The sequence below is a fragment of the Crocodylus porosus genome, unplaced genomic scaffold (assembly GCF_001723895.1).
Source record: "Crocodylus porosus isolate Cpor-Errol unplaced genomic scaffold, CroPor_comp1, whole genome shotgun sequence".
Taxonomy (NCBI): domain Eukaryota; kingdom Metazoa; phylum Chordata; order Crocodylia; family Crocodylidae; genus Crocodylus; species Crocodylus porosus.
In genome coordinates this window covers 20,721,685-20,741,647 of record NW_017728950.1, presented here as the reverse complement: position 1 = coordinate 20,741,647, position 19,963 = coordinate 20,721,685, and the positions used below count along the sequence as shown (strand labels likewise).

The window sequence follows — 19,963 nt, the reverse complement described above, 5'->3', positions numbered from 1 at the left end:
AGGAGGCCAGGGACATGCGCACATTGAGACCAAGGACCAAATTAATATGTGATGGGTTTGTTGGAACAAAGGAATATGCTGACAGGATAGAATGTGGACAGTATGATGGCCACAAGGAAACCAATCAATGGTACCTGGGAATAAAGAGTCTCAGAAGTGTGGAGTTAAAGAAAAAGCATAAAAAGGGGCAACACAGAAGTTAAGTGTGTCTAGTTGTCTATTCAACAACACCTGGACCATGCCAGACAGAAGACCACCTAGACAACCACCCTCTATTTTCAGGATTGCTGCTTGGCTATAAGAACCTATGGTGGGGAACATCTTGGATTGGGTGACACCATTGATCTAAATGTTTTTCCCTCTCTCTATATAAATTATCAATATAATATTTCATGTATTAATAAAAAGTTAGATTTTAGTTAAGTTGAATTGGTGTGTTGCCTATTCTTTGTTCACTCTGGGTTGGTTGAGCTTCAGCAATTCTTTAGTGCCATCTGCTGGACAGATGGGTGAGGTAACAGATCTGTGCAAAAAGATTCAGATCTGTTTTGAAAGGGGGACCTTCATGGTACCTATGATGGAATTAAAGAGGCACTTGGTCCAACTTGTAAAAAGATTGCAAACCTGAAAGTGAAAGATGGTACCATCCTGACTGACAAACAAGAACAACTTGACTAAGGGACTGCACTCCCACCACTGGCTGGCTGCAAACTGCTCCCCTGCTCCCAGGTCCATGCCCTGAAATAAAGCAGGAGCAAGTACAAATCAGCATTTTTTGATCCTCATCTTTATTTTTTTCACAATAAATTGAATTGCAATCAATTTGATCGCGAAATAACAATAAAGCTAAAACAGTATACACATTTGTTTTACTCAGCAATATCATTGGTAGTCAACTGGTGAATACATTTTTTTCTAAAGCATTATGGCCATTACCAGCAAACACAATACAATAGGATAAAACACCAATTCACAATATGCTCCCAGGGTCCTTTGAATAATCCTTTGATATTCCCCTCAGTATTACAACCATCAAGCAACTGTTGTATAAGTGTGAGCATTCCCTTTCTTCCCATACAGTATGTCACTTGGTGAGGGATGGAGGGCTGCATGAGGGGAGGGCGAGAGGCAGGCAGGCAGGCAGCCAGCCCCCCTTCCTGGTTACTGGCCACGTCCCAGCAGCAGATGTCTGCGGACAAGGAACTCCAGAAGACACGTGAATAAAGTGTTTTATTTTTGGTCTATATATGTGTCATGTTTTCTTTGATAGGCAGAATTGGCATGCATGGCCAATGTGGGAGTGGGTGGGGTAGTTTTCGGAGAGCTGATGACTGCACAACTTTTATGGAGTCATGGCAGTACTGGAAAGAGTTGCAGGGTGGACTGTTATCGGATGGAGGGAGGTCAAATGCTTGGCCAGCGCTAGTGTGCAGCCAGCATTTCTTGTAAGAAAGACGACTAAACAACCCCACCCACTGCTAGCGGCAAGCATGGACCTCCCAGGGCCTTTAGCAACTCTATAAAAACTTTAACAATACATTACAATGTTCCCCACCAGAAGATAGAGATGAATGTAGGTAATATCTGTTACAGATAGTAACTTTCAAATTGTTGCTGGCCACAAAGCTTGGGCGGGGAGGGAGGGATGATGAATGGAGGGGGAGAGGGACGGAGGCAGCCCACTTATTGGTTACTGAACATGTCCCAGCAGGAAGATGGCTAAGTGAAGAGGGGGTGGGCAGGCATGGTCCCAAAGGGGCCCCCTCAAATGGAGATGCATGGCCCAACTCAACTGCCTGGGTGAGTCAGGCAAAGCTAATATCTGCTACATAGTAACTTTTGAATTTTTGCTGGCCCCAAAGCTTAGGGAGGGAGGGAGGCAGGCAGGCAGGCAGATGCCTATAGTATAGTTTTATAGAGGTTTTACAATATTTTATATTGTAAAGATACTGGGGAGGAAAATCCCCCCTTTGGTTATACTACTTTCTGTTACCCTTATTTATTTAAAATCTTCCTTCTACAAGTCAGAGAAGAAACTCAAGGAGACAGAAGCCTCAAGGAGACAGAGTGGTGGGTTGGTGAGTAAGTGAGGCAAGGAGCCCACAGGCATGGGCCTACTACCTGGACCCCAGGAGGGAATTTGCAGGAGGGCTTGGCCAGCAACCAAGAAGAAAGCCTCTGCAATTCAAAGAAGAAACTCAAGCCTCAGTTGCATTTGTGGCCAGCAACAATTTGAAAGTTACAAGGTGTAACAGAAAAGTGTAAGAAAAGCAGAGGTGGGTGTGTGGGGCGAAGAGGCCACAGGCAAGGGGCCTACTACTTGGACCCCAGGAGGGAATTTGCAGGAGAGTTGGCCAGCAACAGAGAAGAAGGCCTCTGCAATTCAGAAAAGAAACTCAAGGAGAGAGTGATAAGGAAGGCCCAACCTGTGCCTCCAGCCCTATGCCAGTGCAGTGGTCATAACTCCCAAGCACAGCTGCAGCAAAGAATGAAATGGGTCTGCAGAACTTGTGCAACTTGTGCTGATGCAGGAGGCAGGGAGGGTTTTCCTCAGGAAGCTTTTCCCCAGTCAGAAGACATGTTTTCTGTATTTACCCCAGTCAGACGATATGTTTTCAACAACTCCTACCACAGTCGAGCTGATGCTCGGGCCAAAGCTAGTGAAGAAAGCAGGAGGCTTGGCTAGCAACCAAGAAAGCCTCTGCATTTGTGGCCAGCAACAATTCTCAAATTACAATTCCATAATACGCTCATTAGCAAACATGGCCAGCAACCAGGGAGAGGGTGAGAATAATATGAAATGGATCTGCAGTACTTGTGCAATTCTTTCCATACCTTAGCTGATGCTCGGGCAAAAGCCTGTGAAAAAAGCCTCTGCAATTCAAGTAGTAGACGGATAAGAAACCTCAGCAGTACTTGTGGCCAGCAACCAGGAGTAGGGTGAGAATAATATGAAATGGACCTGAAGAACTTCAAGTAGATAGAAGAGAAGTCCTAGCAGTCCTGGTGGCCATCAACTATTCAAATATTACAATGTGTAAAGGCAATTCATAATTCTTAAGTACTTAATAATGTATATATTTACTTTAGCATGCATTCTTTACATAGTTATTATACATTTCTTTATGTGCTTATTTACAGCAACAGTCGCTTGATAGTAGGCTAGTGAGGGGACTGTCACACAATGAACATGAGCCCCCTCAATGATCTGCTTTATACTGAATAGTGTCCTACTGAAAATAGCCTCAGCTGCATTTGTGGCCTGGGCAGCAACCAAAGAGGAGGGCGAGAAGAAAGCCTTGTCCCCTTCCTGGCGTGGCATCAGGTTCAGAATTAGGGTACTTTTCAGAAAAGATGCACTCTTCCAGCCACAGGAATAGAGGGAACTAGGGAAGAGCTTGCTCATTATTATGGCCAGTAACTAAGAAGTGGGCAATCACCCCCCCACCGCCACCATGGGGAAAGACGCAGGGAGGGAAGGTGCATAATCACCTGCCTTATGCTCAGTATGTGTTTTCTCATCATAAGGAATTGAACTGTAATTATAAGCCTATATCATATATCGGCTATATATATGGTGGAGGACCAGGATATGTGTGATGTGTGCCCAGGATGCGTAGTATGTGTGCTGCAAGAGGCAGTTTGAGGAGTGGGGGGTGATAAAGCGGATCTACCTGCTTTGAAATGCTGTGATAAGGAATTGAACCATTACAATTATTATTGATCATTAACAAATCATCATTAACATTATTACAAACTCTTATTAATATATTACTATTGGAATTAATTGTATTATTGACTCCTAACTACTATGACAGTATTAGTATTATCTGTTATTATAAGTCTATATAAGTCTATAGGATGAAAGGCAACTATAATGATAATGCATAATAGCTTAGTTGTTGAGAGAATCCTGAAGGAAGTGTTGTCATCCTCTTCATCTTCTCTTTCTGCCTCTTGTCACACCAACCTGGAGTGATCAGCCAGCAGCTAGCAGTGGAAGGGGATCTAAAAACTGAGGGGAGGGAGGATAGAAAGAGCATCAGAATTTGTATTGGTGCCTCTTGTGCACCTCGCATACCTTCCTTCACGCCCATACAATTTCACCAGCCCCATTTACAATAAACTTGAACTAAACAATGTGTCCCCCCCAACCACAGATGACCCTATCAGGGTGCAGGGCAGTAGCATACCGACAGCAGCAGGTGGGGCAGCCACCCTGGTGGCAGACACAAAGGGGGTGCCATTGGCAGGTGCCTGGGGGTACCAGCACTCTGCGCCACTGGCCCCCCCTCCCACCGAAGCCACTGCCAAAGGCGGCTTGCACAGGAGGAAGGGTGCACAGGAGGAAGGGTAGTGGCACCCTGGGCTTGGCCTCCAGGTGCCAGAGACCTGCAGTATGCCACTGGCGCAGGGCCTTAGGCAAATTAGCGCCCCCCGCCCCCAGCTGAACCTGCATGCTATGGCAGGGTGGGGGTGTTGCTGAGAACAACACCTAAGAGTGCTTTGTTCTTTTGCTTGGTTATGTTAAAATAAATTTATTTACACTTTAAATCTGTGTCTCTATACAAGGGCTTGCGGTGTTGCAGACAGGGGTGGAGGGGAGGACGGTCAGGGGAAATGGGAAAAATGTGGACTGGGCTAGGGGTTTGCTGCTTCCAGCCTGTATGTGGTTTGCGGTGGGGGGGCATTACGCACCGTCACCTACGTCTGAAAAAGCACCCCCAACCACTTGGGCACTATAGCTTTTGGTGGGTTAGGCAGGTGGGGGACCAAGCTGAACAGCAACCCATGTTTTCAAAAACATTTATAAAACATTTCATAACACACCCCCAAAAGCCGTATGACACACTACACAAACAGACTGATGGTAGAACTGGGCAGGGAACGGGAAGGTTTCAATGGGAGCCCCCACTGGAAACTGCACAAAGATCAATGAGCTCGGGGTGCTGGGAAATGTAGTCCAAAAACACCAGAACAACAACAACAACAAAACCACAGAAGAGCTTGCCTGCTCATCACCACCACCACCATCATCGACAGCAATTGCCAGTCAACCAGGTGGTAACAAACACCTACCCACCCACTACTCTGAACCCTGAACATTTTATGGTATCATAGCAGCTATACAGTAAATAAAAGAAAAGCACATATATTTGTAACATGGTAGGATGGGAAGGGAAAGGAGCAGGACAGGAGGATTCACATGGCTTATTTTTGGAATGGGGATTGTGATGGGGGTCTTTGAGGTCACATACCAACGTAGAGAGACCAGACCGACTGACCGAGCATAGGCGGAAGCAAGTAACAAGGTTTTTGGGATGACCGTGTCCAGGGGAGACTCTCAGTGAGAGGCTGGGGGCAAGGACAGAGGAGGCAGGTTTACATGTGCCTGCTGCTGTAATACATTAGGAAAGACATTGGGGGTGGGGGTATATTGGTATTTGACTCCCCCTACTGAAATCTGCAGGGAATGACACAAGAGACTTAAGTCACTCAAAAGCGCCGTGTTGTGCAAACACAAATGCATCGTACCAAAACAAAGCTGGGTTAAAATTTTCAGGTGCGCTCAACATTAATCCCTGTTTCATCTACACATGCCCCTAGAACACTCATAGCCATTTTTTTTACATGAAGTCCTCCCACCATAACACAGCATACCCTTAAACCAGACCACACCATATACCCTTAAATAAGGCTCATGACAAGGAACATAATCTTTCTATTGCTCTCTCAACTGTCCCACAATCTGCCCTCCCTTTCCCTAGTCTCCCTTCATGCCCTTGCCAGCATGCCCAGCTTAAGGACAAGAAGTCCTGCCAAGGGCTGGTAGGGGAAGACAGCAGGAACAGTGGAAAAAATGGAGCAGTAGGAAAGAACTGGAGGAGAATGACAAGTACTATTGGGTTGCGACAGGTGAAGCAAGCATAGGAATGGATTTTTGCAGGGTGGAGCAAGCTGTAGAGAGCTCAGTGGGAAGAGGAAAATAGAAGACAATTCAGACACACAGCAGGAGAATGAGACATCCCTCAAGCACTCTGAAATGTGTGTTAAGCAAAAAAAAAAAGGCGGGGGGGGCAGCAGAGAATGAGAGATAATCAAGCTGCACGATCCAACAGGGACGGGGTTTCTAAAATTCAGTTTCTGATACTGAAGGCAAGATGAACACAGGAAATGGTGCTATAGGAATGTGTGGGAACTTCCACCTTCAGCCTCTCAGGCATTCTTGTTGACAGTTGCAGCAATTATTGTTTGAGCATTTAATTATGTTCAGCATTGTGCAAAAGCAGAGGAAATATGATGCCTGCCCTTCCACATGCAGATTTCTACAAGCTGGATACTTATGTTCTAGGAATGGCAAGAGACCACTGATTCACTTCACAAAGCTTACTGAAGTGAAAAATCACTTATTTCAGTCCTGTTGACGCAAAGACAGCAGGGAGGGTTAAAAAGCAGTCCAATATGCATTCAGCATATATACTTGTACCAGATGTGCTCTTGCAAGGTGCTCAACCATTTTTACTAGCTACTGAGCCCACTTTATTTCAGCTGTCTCCACATGAGGGCACACAATCTGCTGCTGAATTGGGTATTAAGCATCTCTGTTTTGGGCTCATACATTGCAATAGCTAGACTTTGGGCCTCTCCCAGCCTTTAATTCTGGAAGACTGTTTTTTATTTACTTATACATTATCTCATGGACGACCCTTCTTTTAGGAAGAAAATAAATGCTGGGATTATCAAACTACTTCAGATTACAGAACCATAACGGCATCTACCTAAAATAAAATCTGTCATCATCTACAATGTTATATCTTTACTTGTACACATTTCACTCACCTTAGGGCAATCACAATTGGTTTCACTTTTTTGTTCCTATGGCCTTTGCGTACAGTGGCGAAACCATCCCCCGTGTTTTCCAATGGAATTAGGCTAACCTTGAACTATTCCTCCTCTCAGTGCTGAGGGGGGCTCATTTTCTATCTTTCAAACCGAGCTGGCAGGTTGTGCAACGATATCAAAAGAAAGTCTGTGACTGAACTGAGCCCCGGAAATCCAGCCTTTCTTTTCTCAGTACTTAGTGCACACAAAGGCTCCCCGGGAAGCTATGTTAGCCATCGTCCAGCAGGTATATCTTTGGGGTTTTTCTCCCCTAACGAGGTACAAAACGTACCAGTCCCGCATTAAGTCACGGCCCTGATAACGCAAGTCTGTGCAGGGCAGCATCCTAAGTTCCCTTGCATAGAGCGCTTCTACCGCTAGCCCGCGAGCGGTGGCGCCTAGAAACTTGCAACTCTGGCATTTTGCCTTATTTCTGCATCCCTCGCCCCGCCCGTGTTTTACGTGCTTCGTTTGGAAACGAGACTAAACCAGGAAATACGCCACACAACGCGCGCCGTGAGGCGTCGCAGTTCCCAGCATGCACCACACCCCCACCACTCCACCGCGCCGTAGCCGGGAATCGTAGTCCGCCAAGCGGCCGCAGCGCACGCTGGGGACTGTGGCCCGCCGGCCAGAGCCGGCGGGGTGAGGCGAGGTCAGAGGCTGCCATTGGCTCCCGCCCCCGTGCCCCGCCCCCTCCCGCCTCCGGCTGCCCGGCAACGAGGGGACGAAGCTTCCGGGGCGAGGCCTCCCCGGCTACAAAAGGCCCCGGATGCCGAGCCTCGCTCGGAACTTTCCAGAAAAGTCGGGAGGCCGGGGGAATTGCCAGAGCCAGCGCCGCCACCCAGCCAGCCAGCCAGCCAGGTAGGGTGCCGCTGCCGCCGCCCTGGGGTGGGGGTTGGGGGGCGCTGCCTTGAGGCTTGCGCGATGCTGCCGCCCCTTTGACCCTGGGGGGCGCTGGGGTAGGGGTGGCGCAAGAGGTGCCGCGCGGCTGACGGAGGCGGCTTGCGCAGGTCGCCGTTCACGATGGTGAAAGAAACGACGTACTACGATGTGCTCGGAGTGAAGCCCAGCGCGTCCCAGGAGGAGCTGAAGAAGGCCTACCGCAAGCTGGCGCTGAAGTACCACCCCGACAAAAACCCCAACGAGGGGGAGAAGGTAGCGGCGTGGGGGAGGGCTGGGAGCCTGACCTCGCCTCATCTCTATTCCCCCTTTATCCTTAATGAGAGCAGCCTGTGGGGCTTCCCTGTAGGTGCTCTTACTCCCCTCCCTGATCCAGGAATGCAGTGGAAGCACTGGGCCTCTTTCCAGCTTGGGTTTCTGGTTGTGGCTGTGCCTGAGTACAGCAGGAACAAGGGTGGGGAAAGTTCCCCTGTAAAAGCTGGTTTGGTTGAAGTTCATTCACCAGCCAAATGGGCTGCTGCTTTAAAGCTAATAATTATTGATGTTAGAGGGATGGGATGGGGTCTTGTCATTTCCTGGTGGATTTAGTCGATGTGCTGGTTTCTGTTGCAGTTCAAACAGATTTCTCAAGCATATGAAGTTCTCTCTGATCCCAAGAAGAGAGACTTGTATGACAAAGGAGGTGAACAGGCCATTAAAGAGGGTGGTTCTGGTTGTAGCTTTGGATCCCCCATGGATATATTTGACATGTTCTTTGGAGGAGGTGGAAGAATGCAAAGAGAGAGGCGAGGTATGTGACCTCTTTGTCATGTTGGGTACACTACCAGTTGAACATATACCAGATCCTTCCATTGAAAGAGATCATGCTTGCTTCTGTTAGTCTTCAAGAAAAGATGAAGATGGAGTGGCTACACTTTTTTATATAAACTAAACAAGTGTTTAGCTTTCCTATGCCAGTGTATGAAAACAAGAAAATTATGACAATCTAAATCTTATTTTCTAAATGTAATGTGTAGTGAGTTATAATATTAAGTTTGTATGACTACTAATAGGTAGGTCACAAGATGTCAGTGGTGTCATTGTCTAAAACTGGAGGTTTGGAGATTAAGCTAACTGTGCATGTGCCAAACTTTTCTTAAGAACATAAGAAATAATCTGGGTCAGAACAGAGGTCTGTCTAAGGCAGTGGTGCTCAACCTTCCCCTTGGGTGGTAGGGCGTGTCTCACAGCCCATGGGGCTCCCTAAAGGCCTGAAAATCTTGTGGGGAGGGAGGGAAAACATTAATCGCTGCTGCTCTGGATTAAGTTACAGCACTTTAATACTGCCACAGCTCCTATACTGCAACTTGTAGTCTAAACCTGTGGTGAGCCCTGCAGGTTGGGTGATGTGCCCCCATGCACTAGATCTGGTGTGTGGGGGCCAGGGTGGCGCAACTACAGCCTTGTGGCCCCTCTCCTGGGTCTTGTCCCCTGGAGGCAGCAGAGGATACTGGCCAAGGGGATGGCGGGGCAAGTTCCCTCCCTCCCCTCCTACCCCTCCACCTTGCCTGCTCTGTCCCTGTGCCCTGACCCCTGTCATTCCTGATGGGCAGTTGGTTTGTGTTAAAGTATTTCCCTCTAGTAAATGTGCTGTGTTCTGAAGAATTAGGTCTTGGTCGATTTTTTTTTTTCAGTTGAGAAATAAGAGAACAAAATCTGATTAGCATGGAATTATGAAGTCTGGAATAATGAGTGTGTTCTTTACAGGCAAAAATGTTGTTCATCAGTTATCAGTAAGTTTAGAAGACTTGTACAATGGAGCAACAAGAAAACTGGCTCTGCAAAAGAATGTGATTTGTGACAAATGTGAAGGTAAGTTTTCTGTACTACAGTCTAGAACTCTAGGTAACTTGTAAACAGAAAATAAGCTAGGGGAATTCAGTTAACCTTTACAAAAAACGTATGTTCAGGTGAAAGCAGTTTTCAATAAACTAAATAAATGTACTTCTGATGTTTTTTTTTATTTGGATTTTATTCCATTTGTCAATTAAATCTTTCATTCTGCTGTCTTGTTACCAGGTCGAGGTGGTAAGAAAGGTGCAGTGGAATGCTGTCCCAACTGCAGAGGTACAGGCATGCAAATAAGAATTCACCAGATAGGACCGGGAATGGTTCAGCAAATCCAGTCGGTTTGTATGGAGTGTCAGGGCCATGGGGAGCGTATCAGTCCAAAGGACAGGTGTAAAAGTTGCACTGGAAGAAAGATTGTTCGGGAGAAGAAGATTTTAGAAGTTCATATTGATAAGGGTAAGTCTCTTAAATGTACACTTTTGACTAACCTTGCACAACTGATGCAAGTTGAAATTCATTAAAGCGTCAAACATGTCTTTCGAAGTGCCCAGTGTTGGCATTAATCTATTGCACAGCAATAATGTGGTATGCAGCTTTGCTGTTTAGAGTGGTAAACAGGTTCTGCAGTCTCAAGTGTAGGTCATGGCTTTGAATAAACAAACTTGATGGCTAGTGTGTATGAATTTGCACTGACTCGTACATGGGCATTAATTTGACAACCTGTAATGTTAGTATTTTATGTATTGACTCTGCTAAACAAGCAAATGTCAGGTTCAGGAAAAATTGACACTCATAAGAACAGGCTGGTGTGTCAATGCTGACTCGGTTATCTAGCCATTAAACAGACATTCTTTGCTTTGTTTTTCTGATCCAACCTGTTTGTTCCAAGGTTAGTCATCTAGTCCTTGGGACTGCAGATCCCGATCACTTCTGCTGTGTTTCAGTGTGAAGAGGAACCAGGTCTGCTACAGTAATGGGGTGTAAAAGCAGTCCTAAGCCCACTGTGCTTAGAACTCAATTTGTTAAGCCACCCTGACATACATGCTCCAGGTCCTGCACTGACCTCCTATACTACTTGAACAGTATCTGGCAAATGCATAATAAACACCTAAAGTTTATAAGCAGCTCTTATGTGGTAGGGGAAATAATACTATATTGAATAACAGATGCAGAAAAAGCTTTTATTTCTGAAGAGATGACAAAACATGGTACAGCTGTGCAAGAACTTTGGGCTGTCGGATACTTAATGAGTCTGACAAACACTGCACCAGCAACTGATCAAAGCATCCTGCCCTTATCAGTAGCTGCCTGCTACATTTCTGTTTAATTTTTATAAAGTACTTTTTAAGGCAGGAAAAATAGTAAAACTATTATGAGGGTTTAGTGTAACGGCTCTAGGGCAGGGGTTATTAACTGGGGGTATGCATACCCTTGGTGGTCCTTGCAGGTAAGCAGGGGCAGAGTGCTGCTGCCTCCTGGGTGGGGGGCAGCTGTGCCCCTCCACGAGCTGCACAGGTGCTGGCCAGATGTGGGGAGGGGGGAGCAAGCTTGTATGTGGCAGCTGCCATTGCTCAGCACCCAGCTGCATGCCCCTTACCCTCCCTGCTCCTTGTCCAGCTGCCAGGGGTACACTTACTAGAAAAGGCTTTAAAACCCCTGTTCTGGGGTTCACTAATTGACCACGGGCTGTTTTTGGCTATCAATTTTTAGTTGGAGAATATGCTACCCATTTTTAAAAAAACTGAAAAGAATTAGAATGAATAGATGATGGGGGGTGGGGGGAAATGAGGATATTCATCATGGCATGACTGATCTGGGGTGATGTAATGGCTGCCCTTTTTATATAGGGGGGAAGTGCTTAATAGTCATGGGGTGGCGGGGGGAGGGAAATGGCCTGGGCCTGATGAGTCTGGGGGTAGGGAAGTGGTTTGACCCTGAGGCCCTCATCTGGACATGCAGGGATGGTGGGGGGGGCACTTGGAACAGCCAGGCTGCTCTGGATGGGTTGTGGGGGGGTAGATTCTGGGTGGGGGATGCTGGCTGGATTCAGGTGTATCAAACTTCTACTCCTACTCCTCCCCTGCTGCTAAATATCCCAACCCCTGGTCTAAATCAGGGTGGGCAATTATTTTGGGTGGAGGGCTGCTTACTAAGTTTTGGCAAGCTATGACAGGCAGCCAGGGGCAGATAAATATATATATATTTTTTTTATATAGAGGCCCTGCAGGCTGGATACAGTGGCCTGGCAGGCCACATCCAGCCCATAGGCTGCATTTTGCCCATGCCTGGTTTAGATCAGACATGACTATGGAGATGGTTGGTTGATAGACTGAAAATTGTGTAATACAAGATCCTGTTCAGGAGCTTTCTTACACAAGATGGTATCTGCTGAAGTGATACTTTTTATTTCGTAGCTTTTTGTCTTAATTTAGTCCATTTGTAATAGGAATGAAAGATGGTCAGAAAATAACATTCCATGGTGAAGGGGACCAAGAGCCAGGATTGGAACCAGGTGATATCATTATTGTCTTGGATCAAAAAGACCACCCTACGTTTACAAGGTAAAAACTTTGTACATCTTCCTTTTACACTCTGAGATCCTTCTCCAAAAACTTCACAGATTATGATTCATTTTACTAATTTCTGGAATTGAACAACACTTAATTCTGTTTTTCCTGGTGTTTGTTATAAGCTAGTTTTATAGTAAGCCAAGTATTTGGTTAGTGTATAGATTCACTGCATGTTTGCAGGAATAGTTGTGCACTTAATCTTAAAATGGTCAGTACTTCTGCTGCTTAGGAGATGTAAGGTTTTTGGGGGGGGGGGTTCCCCTCCAAAGTGCTTGTAGATGCTAGCTTGAATACTTCATCTTTTAAGGCCAGGCCACTGCACTGTGGCTTTACTTGTGTCCCTGGAACAGACTAAACTCCATTTCATAAGCGGGGTCCCTATTGGTAAAGTTTAAGATTGTAATTTTTGTCACCAGCAAGTGTCTGGCTTGTGTCTTAAATCTCACATGTGTGTATAACAGCAGTTCCAGTAACCTCTGAGGGTTTTTTCTTTAACTGTCAGTGAGTTTAGAATTCCAATGCAAGTCTGACACCAATAAAACTTGGAAATGTTGTGAATACTTGTACTATTAATTCTAGGGACCCAGTCTCTTAAGGCTCCCCCTCATTTCTTGGCACATGAGCCACTCTGTCCAGCTCTGTCGGCTCCTAATGGAAATGAGTTGATTTTTTGGAGCTGAATCACAGTACCATAAATGATCCATTATCTGATTAGTAATTAATAAAATGTGAATTTATTAAGAACAGCACTCTATCACCCTAGTAGGTTTTGAAGGGTTATCATGAAGCCCTGAGACTGTGTGCGTGCAAATACCCAGAATATTTTTCTACTCTGCCATCAAATTTCATCAGCTTACTCCAGTTCTATACCACAGTTTTATTAAAGTGTTTAGTGAGTTTTAAAGTTGTATCAGTAATCTTCCAGTTTCTGCAGCAAATCATCTTTCCCTACAGCTCCTTATGATGCTACAAATCTACTAATCATAGTTTTGAAGCTAACAAATGTGGTATTGTTAACTGGAATCTAAGTGACATAATATTTGTTACAAACCACACCAATTTCTAGGATTTATCTGTCCATTTTGGTGCCTCTTATCTGTTTTAAAAAAACAAAACAAAATCTAGGTTGTATTTTTGTTTTCCCTCTTTTTTTGTCTTCAGTTCTAATTCAAGGCTGTCTAATACCTGAAATACTAGTGAAGTCAAATGAGCTCATATTAGTTTAATTTTTCTTTTAAATACTGGGACATAATGCGATACCTAATTTTATGACTAAGTATCATAAAATCTTTGCGACTCCTCCCATGCATTTCTTTTTCCACTAAATCTCAGCTGGGGTGCCATGAGATCCTTTTACACACCCTGTGCAGTATTAGCACTGTTTTGTTTTAGGTGTGCAGACACCCATGTCTGGTTTTAAAAACTTAAAGTTGCACATTTCAAATAACATTTTGATGTGTTTGGTATTTCTGAATTCTTAGCAACAAAAAAAGTCTCGTCTCCCCTCCCCTCCCCTCTCGAAAAAGTGAGAGTTAAAAGCTGGCATTTTTGAGGGGTGCCTTTTTAAGTCTCTAACCAAAGGGTGCTTAGAGCCTAATTGGCTGAGAACTACTGGTCTGTTCTTGCAAAACACTGCAATGGAGATCTTGATCTCCCTGACCTGAGTGCACATATGTGTACCATTGTTTTAACTGACTTCCTTCCCTGCCTTTCACCCCTTCCCCAATTCATCATAACAGGTCTAATGCTTACTGACTTACAGCAATTCTCAGTTGCATCTAAAATTCCTGACTTGTACTTTAGCTATGTAACCAAGAACTAACTTTCTTTTTAATTGGCATCGTTCAGTGTCTTACAGATTCACATTATTCTGCTGTCCTTGTTGAGACTTCCCATGCAGGAGGATGGGGCTGTATACTTGAAGTGGTTCTCTTTTCTCCCCTCACCCTTTGCCCTGCCTTCCCACATCTTGAGATTCCAGATTTAATTTTAGTACCTTTTTAATTAAACAAAAGCAATCCAAAATCCACATTGCTGTAGCAGAGTGTCTCAGCTCCTGTATGGCTGACTTTACGTTCTAACCTCTCTTGCTCCCTCTTTTGGTCATCAAGGTTTGCCCTCTAACTTAGCTCCTTTGAACCCAGTTCTACAGCGTCTTCATTACTTTCTCAGATCAAAGGTATAATGAATCTCTAATCTTTCTGCTTACTATTCCCAATTTTTACTGAATGGCATTTTTTACTTCCTCAAATGTAGACGAGGTGAGGACCTAGTCATGTGCATGGACATACAACTAGTTGAGGCACTATGTGGCTTTCAGAAACCTATCACAACGCTGGATAATAGAACTATAATTATTACCTCTCATCCTGGTAAGTGTGTTGCTCCAAACTGATTCTTTTCCACTAAGTATCAGTGCATCTAGCAAATGTCTGAAGAGCTGTTAAGCTGCTTGCATTAGACTATAAATGGACTAATTGAACTAAAATAGTCTAAAGTGTTAAGTGCAACTTAATTGGAACTGATAGAATATAAATCTGGATCAAAGCCTAAAAAGATGGGAAAGGTGGTTTTTTTTGTTTTGTTTTGTTTTGTTTTGTTTTTCCAAGTTTTCTGGCCTGAAGCTAGCAACCTCACTAATTCTAATTGCATTTAAGTTAAAGTAACATGGAACTTGTGGTCCAATTCACCCAAATTACTGTAAGAGATGAGGTTCCCTACTAAATACATTACATTCTTATAGGAATTTCATGACGGTTCTGTCTCCCCAGGAAGTTGCTCTCAAAATTCACAAAATAGTGTCTAGTTAGAGTGTGTAGCTGCATAAGTAGGCTTCAAGGTGCATGAACTGACTTAAAGTAATCACTTATTGCTTCTGAGTTGAGACAAGCTGCAGCTGCTACTTGAGAGATGGTTTTAGCTTTAAGAGGGAACAAATCTTTATACGCCATCTCCGTACAGGTTATGGACAGCAAAGAAAAGCCTACATAGTTGTGAAAGGGGAACAATGGAGTTTAGGTGTGCAGACTCCCTCATGTGACTTGGAAGATTTTTTTTAAAACTAGACATTTTAAAATCATTCATATGTTGTATTGTTCTTTGCTTTACTCTTAACTTTTTTTCTCCCTTGTCTCTGCCTGCCAAATAACAGCTTATCTTGTGTGCTTGGGTTTTTGTATTTTTTTTTTTTTTTTTTAGGCCAGATTGTGAAGCATGGAGATGTTAAATGTGTCCTGAATGAGGGCATGCCCATTTACCGCAGACCATATGAAAAAGGGCGTTTGATCATTGAGTTTAAGGTAAAAGATGTATCAAATTAATATATTTAAATACTGAACATGTTAGGAATCTGACTTCTGTGAAGTAGTTAAGAAGACTTGAGGCATTCAGAGTTCGTAGAACAGAGAAATGAGCAAGATATCAAAGCACTGTTGAAACCAATACAGGATGATGTGGGTTAGAGTGAAACTGACACATGAAACTACCTAAGCACTTCATGCGTCACTTACTGTGGAAGAAGGCCTTCAAAGGAAGACAAGTAGTCTTAAAAAAACATTTTTAAAATTGAAAATGCCTGTAATTTAAGCTGTGGAGCAGATCTGGTGGTTGGATGAGAAGTAAAACCACTTCACATGCCTGCTTCATCATTAGGGATCCCAGCACTACAGGAGTAGGAGTCCTCTGTGCATTACAGGGTGATTTTTTTTTTTTTTTTTTTTGTTCTGTAGGAGCAAGCCTGCCCTAGTAATAGTAGAGAAAGTCTGTCACCTAGCAAAATGGAGTAATGGCAGCTCATACTGATCTTTTCCTCTTCTCCCCCAGGTAAACTTCCCAGATAGTGGTTTTCTTTCCTCTGATAAGTTGTCTCTTTTGGAAAAGCTGCTGCCTGCAAGGCAGGAGGTAGAAGAGACTGAAGAAATGGAGCAAGTAGATCTGGTAGACTTTGACCCAGCTCAAGAAAGGAGACACCATTATAACGGAGAAGCCTATGAAGATGATGAGCATCATCCCAGAGGTGGTGTTCAGTGCCAGACATCTTAAACTGGCCAGTGAATATCTATTGTGATGCTTGTTTTGTATGCATTAGTGGACGAGTGAAGGACTACAAGCAGTTTGCGTCCCTACCTGCTATTGTTTTTGTTGTAATACTCAACCATAGTTGTGTTTTTAAAAACATTAAATGAAATCAGCACCATCAGAATGATTTTGCAATTTGTATACAGCTCCAGGGTGCAAGTTCAGATAAAGCTGATCCCTTTCCAGCCTTACCTGTTTGGTCCAGAAGTCTGTTATTTTGACTGCTTGTCTTTACTTAAGGCCTTGTAATTGTATCTTTTTGTGTGCAAATGCACAAGCTTTAGATTAAGTCAGTGGTGATCTTTTGGTATTTTAGCTTAATGCCCTATTAACTAAGTATGCACAAGTATTTATAATGTTAAGATTTTAAGTTTTTGTATGAATTACAATATAACCTGTTGATGTCTGGATTTGTACTGCTATTTGTTGAATCAAAATTTGCTGTATTGCAGTTGCACAGCACTATAGCCTGTTATCTCCATCTGCCATGGCTGCTGTCAATATTCACATCACATGCCTACTTACCATAGTGGTGAAACACCACCCCCACCCTGCTGCTCTCATGACATGTGACCTCATATGGAATCCTGTGCTCTGACACAGGCCACTGTAGTACTCCTACAGTTAGCTCCTTACTCAAGCAGAAACTTTAACCTTTGTCATACTCTATTTGCCAATAGAGGAAGCCATTTCTAAAAATCAGTTTTTAAAAAAAAGACTATCCTAATATGTGAAGCTTGACCATGACTTCTCTCACTGAAGTCCATCTGCTTCTGGGGATGTAGTAAGTGGGAGAAATAGCAGACTGGGGCTTAGAGGGAAGGAGGTAGATAAATGATGTTGTGTAGGGGATGTAGTGTACATACAAGTGGTGAGCATTTGAAAAGTATGTTTCAAAGTTCACATCTTACCATGTGCATAACAGTCTAATTACTGAAAGGCTGCAAATGTTCTAGTTATAGGCAAAACCTTTTGGACATTATTACAAAACTGTTCAGTAGCTCTCTTCTAAGACTGTTTTGTGGTAGAACATTTCATTTATTCCACTTTTAACCCATTTCCCCCTTTACAAAAAAAAAAATATCTAACCAGAATGAATTATACTGTAATGTACTCTCACATTTCAGTAGATCATTAGCTGTGGTCATTGTTACATTTTAATTACACTTGTCCCTCATTGTTTTTGAAGGAATATCAGGCACATCTCAGAAGCTCGCTTGGGTTTACTGGATGGTGGTATGGAGTGTTGCCTTCTCAGTAGTAGTTAATGTCTGTAAAAATCGTAGCCTAAGCTTACCGTCAAAAGAGGTAATAAAACCTGTGTGTGCCTAGTAGAAGGGAAGAACTTTCAACGCATGCAGATCTGGCTCCAGATGCAAGTTCTTTCAAGGTTTTAGTTCATAATGCTTAAAAGACCATCAAGCCACTGTGTTTAAGTCTACTTTGTAAATGTAAACTTCCTTTACAAGCCACCAGCTTTGAGGATGGCTTCACTAAACATACCCTTTTTTTACTTTACTATATCTTTTAATCCATAAGCATGCTGCCTTCTCTTATTGTCTAGGCTTTGGCCTGACTGGTAGTTCTAGAATTGCCCTGTGGCATGCTGGGTTCTAGTCCCAGCTCCCCAGTAGTCTGCTGTGTGGTATTGGGTAAAGCTGTGTCTTACCTCTTTTCCCCTCCCCTTTCTAGATCAGTGTCATATATGAGCTAGCTGACTGGGCAGGGGCAGTTGCATGTTTGTACAGCACCTGGTAGTAAAAGGGGCCTAACTGTACTTGAGGTCTTCAGGTGCTACTGCAATAAAAAAAAAATTCTGCCACAGACTGCTCTTATGAGTTTCCTTCTGTCTAATTGCAAGGGCCTGTTCTTCTTGTGCTGTATTTGCTACAATTGATCATTCCTATACATCATTTTTCAAAAATGTATTATGTTTATTTACATCTCTGGCTTCTGTATCTTTCTCAAGTCCTAAACCCATCCTCCACATACTGGCAACCACTGACTGCCTTACCTGCTCATATTTGTCTTGACATTGGAGCCAAAATGCTGTTTATTAATTCACTAAGGTGAAAACCTAACTATCCCATCCAAACTTACCATTCGCTTATGTACGGTCATGCTAGCCAACTTTGCCAACATAAAGCTCACTGCTGCTTTCTTTGCATTTTTATACACCGTGTAATTCATCCTCCCAATGCCCACCTTACACGCCACACTGACTATTTCAACTACTGCCTGCTTGATTGCTGAGCAATGTTCAAGCTTGGCTATACTTTTGATCTACTTTAAGAGCTGCATGGCCATAGGGATAAAGTCTATGTACAAAGTTCTGTGCTCAACTAATTAGCATGACAAGTGCTGTAGATCCCTCTAGAGTGGTGGTTCTCAACCTTTTTTGGACCAGGACCCATTTGTAAACATTGACAGCTAGTCCTGACCCAGTACCCCTGACTCCTGATCTGCTTCCTCCCAGCCCCCCCAACTACAGGGGTGAGGGTGGGCATGAGGGGGCTCCAAGCAGCCATTTGCAAACTGGACCTCTGACAACCTGCAAGGGAAAATACATGGATTCCCACATTTTTCTCCTTTAAAGGATAATCCATTTTAAAAATTTGTTGATCTGTTTTTAAAGGTCATAATGCTCTGATATATTATGACCCACTTTTGAGTCACTACCCACAGGTTGAGAAATGCTGCTTTAGAGCAGGGGTGGTCACCCTTTACTGTGCAGAGCCATGCCACCTGGCCACAGTGGTCCAAAACTTTGAGTGGGGAAACCAGTTGCAGCTTTGCCATTCCCTTGCTGTCAAATTTCTAGACCCACTGAGAGTCCTGAGGGTCAGATAAAGTGGCTCTGCATGCTTTAGATTGTATCAGCGCACAGCCAAATTTGGGTACATGTGGCTGGATTGGTGCATGGCTGCACCCAGCACAGCACAGTATCCTACCCATGGATCGTATTCGTGGTCCCTCTACCCTCAACCTGTCTGCAACAACAGCAACGTCTGTCAAGGACAATGCAAAAATGTCTGCAGCAGATGACTATAGAGCAACCTGTGCCTCTCAGAGAGTCTCATTTTAGACTCATTGTCTATGCTATTCCACGGGTATTTCTCATACTTCTGGGCTCTGCTTGTTGCCAGATGGGGCTAGGAATGGAGTGTTTTCCCCCTCCTGTTGCTAAGTCAGGATTTTCTTTCAACTCAGAGGAATTGGGTGTTGGCTATAATCAAGGCTGTGGATTTTGCTGGACTAAAACCCAGAAGTTCCTGTAGAGCAGGGGTGGGCAATTTTGGCTGGAGGGCTCCTTAACAAGCTTTGGCAAGCTGTTGAGCAATGCAAGGGTAGCCCTGCCCCTTTTCAGGTGCCCCCCCCCTTCCCCTTGCCATGTTTGAATCTGAAGTCCCACCCCCTAACCCCTGGCCTTTACTACTAGAAGTCCCCCCACCCTTGGCACCAGAAGTACCCCTTTTGGGAAGGGGTTTTGCCATCTTGGAACACACAAAAGAAATGTATATACTAAAGATTAAACATTGACAATAGCATATTTTAGTTTTATTTCAAAACTTTTTTTTTGTCCCGATTTTTGTTTTGTGTGTATAGAGGTGATTGCATAAAAGCTCTAAGTGAAGTCTTACTCTTAAATATTATTGGAGGGGGTGTAGAGGGGTGGGGGGTATGAATGGGTGGGTATGGGG

General features: G+C 44.1%; 1 protein-coding gene and 1 long non-coding RNA gene across 4 annotated transcripts; one reads left to right on the top strand and one right to left on the bottom strand.

The window, feature by feature from the left end:
* Nucleotides 1–771: 771 nt before the first annotated feature.
* Nucleotides 772–7,406, bottom strand: LOC109323414. Its single transcript, XR_002104661.1, has 2 exons — nucleotides 6,841–7,406; nucleotides 772–4,015 (listed from the first exon to the last, which is right to left on the bottom strand). It is a non-coding gene; the product is annotated as an uncharacterized LOC109323414 (long non-coding RNA).
* On the top strand, nucleotides 5,038–16,672 carry DNAJA1 (DnaJ heat shock protein family (Hsp40) member A1). 3 transcript variants are annotated; one of them, XM_019554942.1, is made up of 9 exons: nucleotides 5,038–5,061; nucleotides 7,896–8,040; nucleotides 8,398–8,575; nucleotides 9,532–9,636; nucleotides 9,844–10,071; nucleotides 12,062–12,176; nucleotides 14,442–14,557; nucleotides 15,384–15,484; nucleotides 16,008–16,672. In XM_019554942.1, exons 2-9 carry the CDS (start codon nucleotides 7,909–7,911, stop codon nucleotides 16,224–16,226), a joined length of 1,194 nt encoding a protein of 397 aa, XP_019410487.1. In that variant the 5' UTR covers nucleotides 5,038–5,061; nucleotides 7,896–7,908; the 3' UTR covers nucleotides 16,227–16,672. The 3 variants fall into 3 exon arrangements, with proteins under 3 accessions (XP_019410487.1, XP_019410485.1, XP_019410486.1); XM_019554940.1 differs by lacking the exon at nucleotides 5,038–5,061 and adding an exon at nucleotides 7,627–7,746; XM_019554941.1 differs by lacking the exon at nucleotides 5,038–5,061 and adding an exon at nucleotides 7,721–7,742.
* The last annotated feature ends 3,291 nt before the right edge of the window (nucleotides 16,673–19,963 follow it).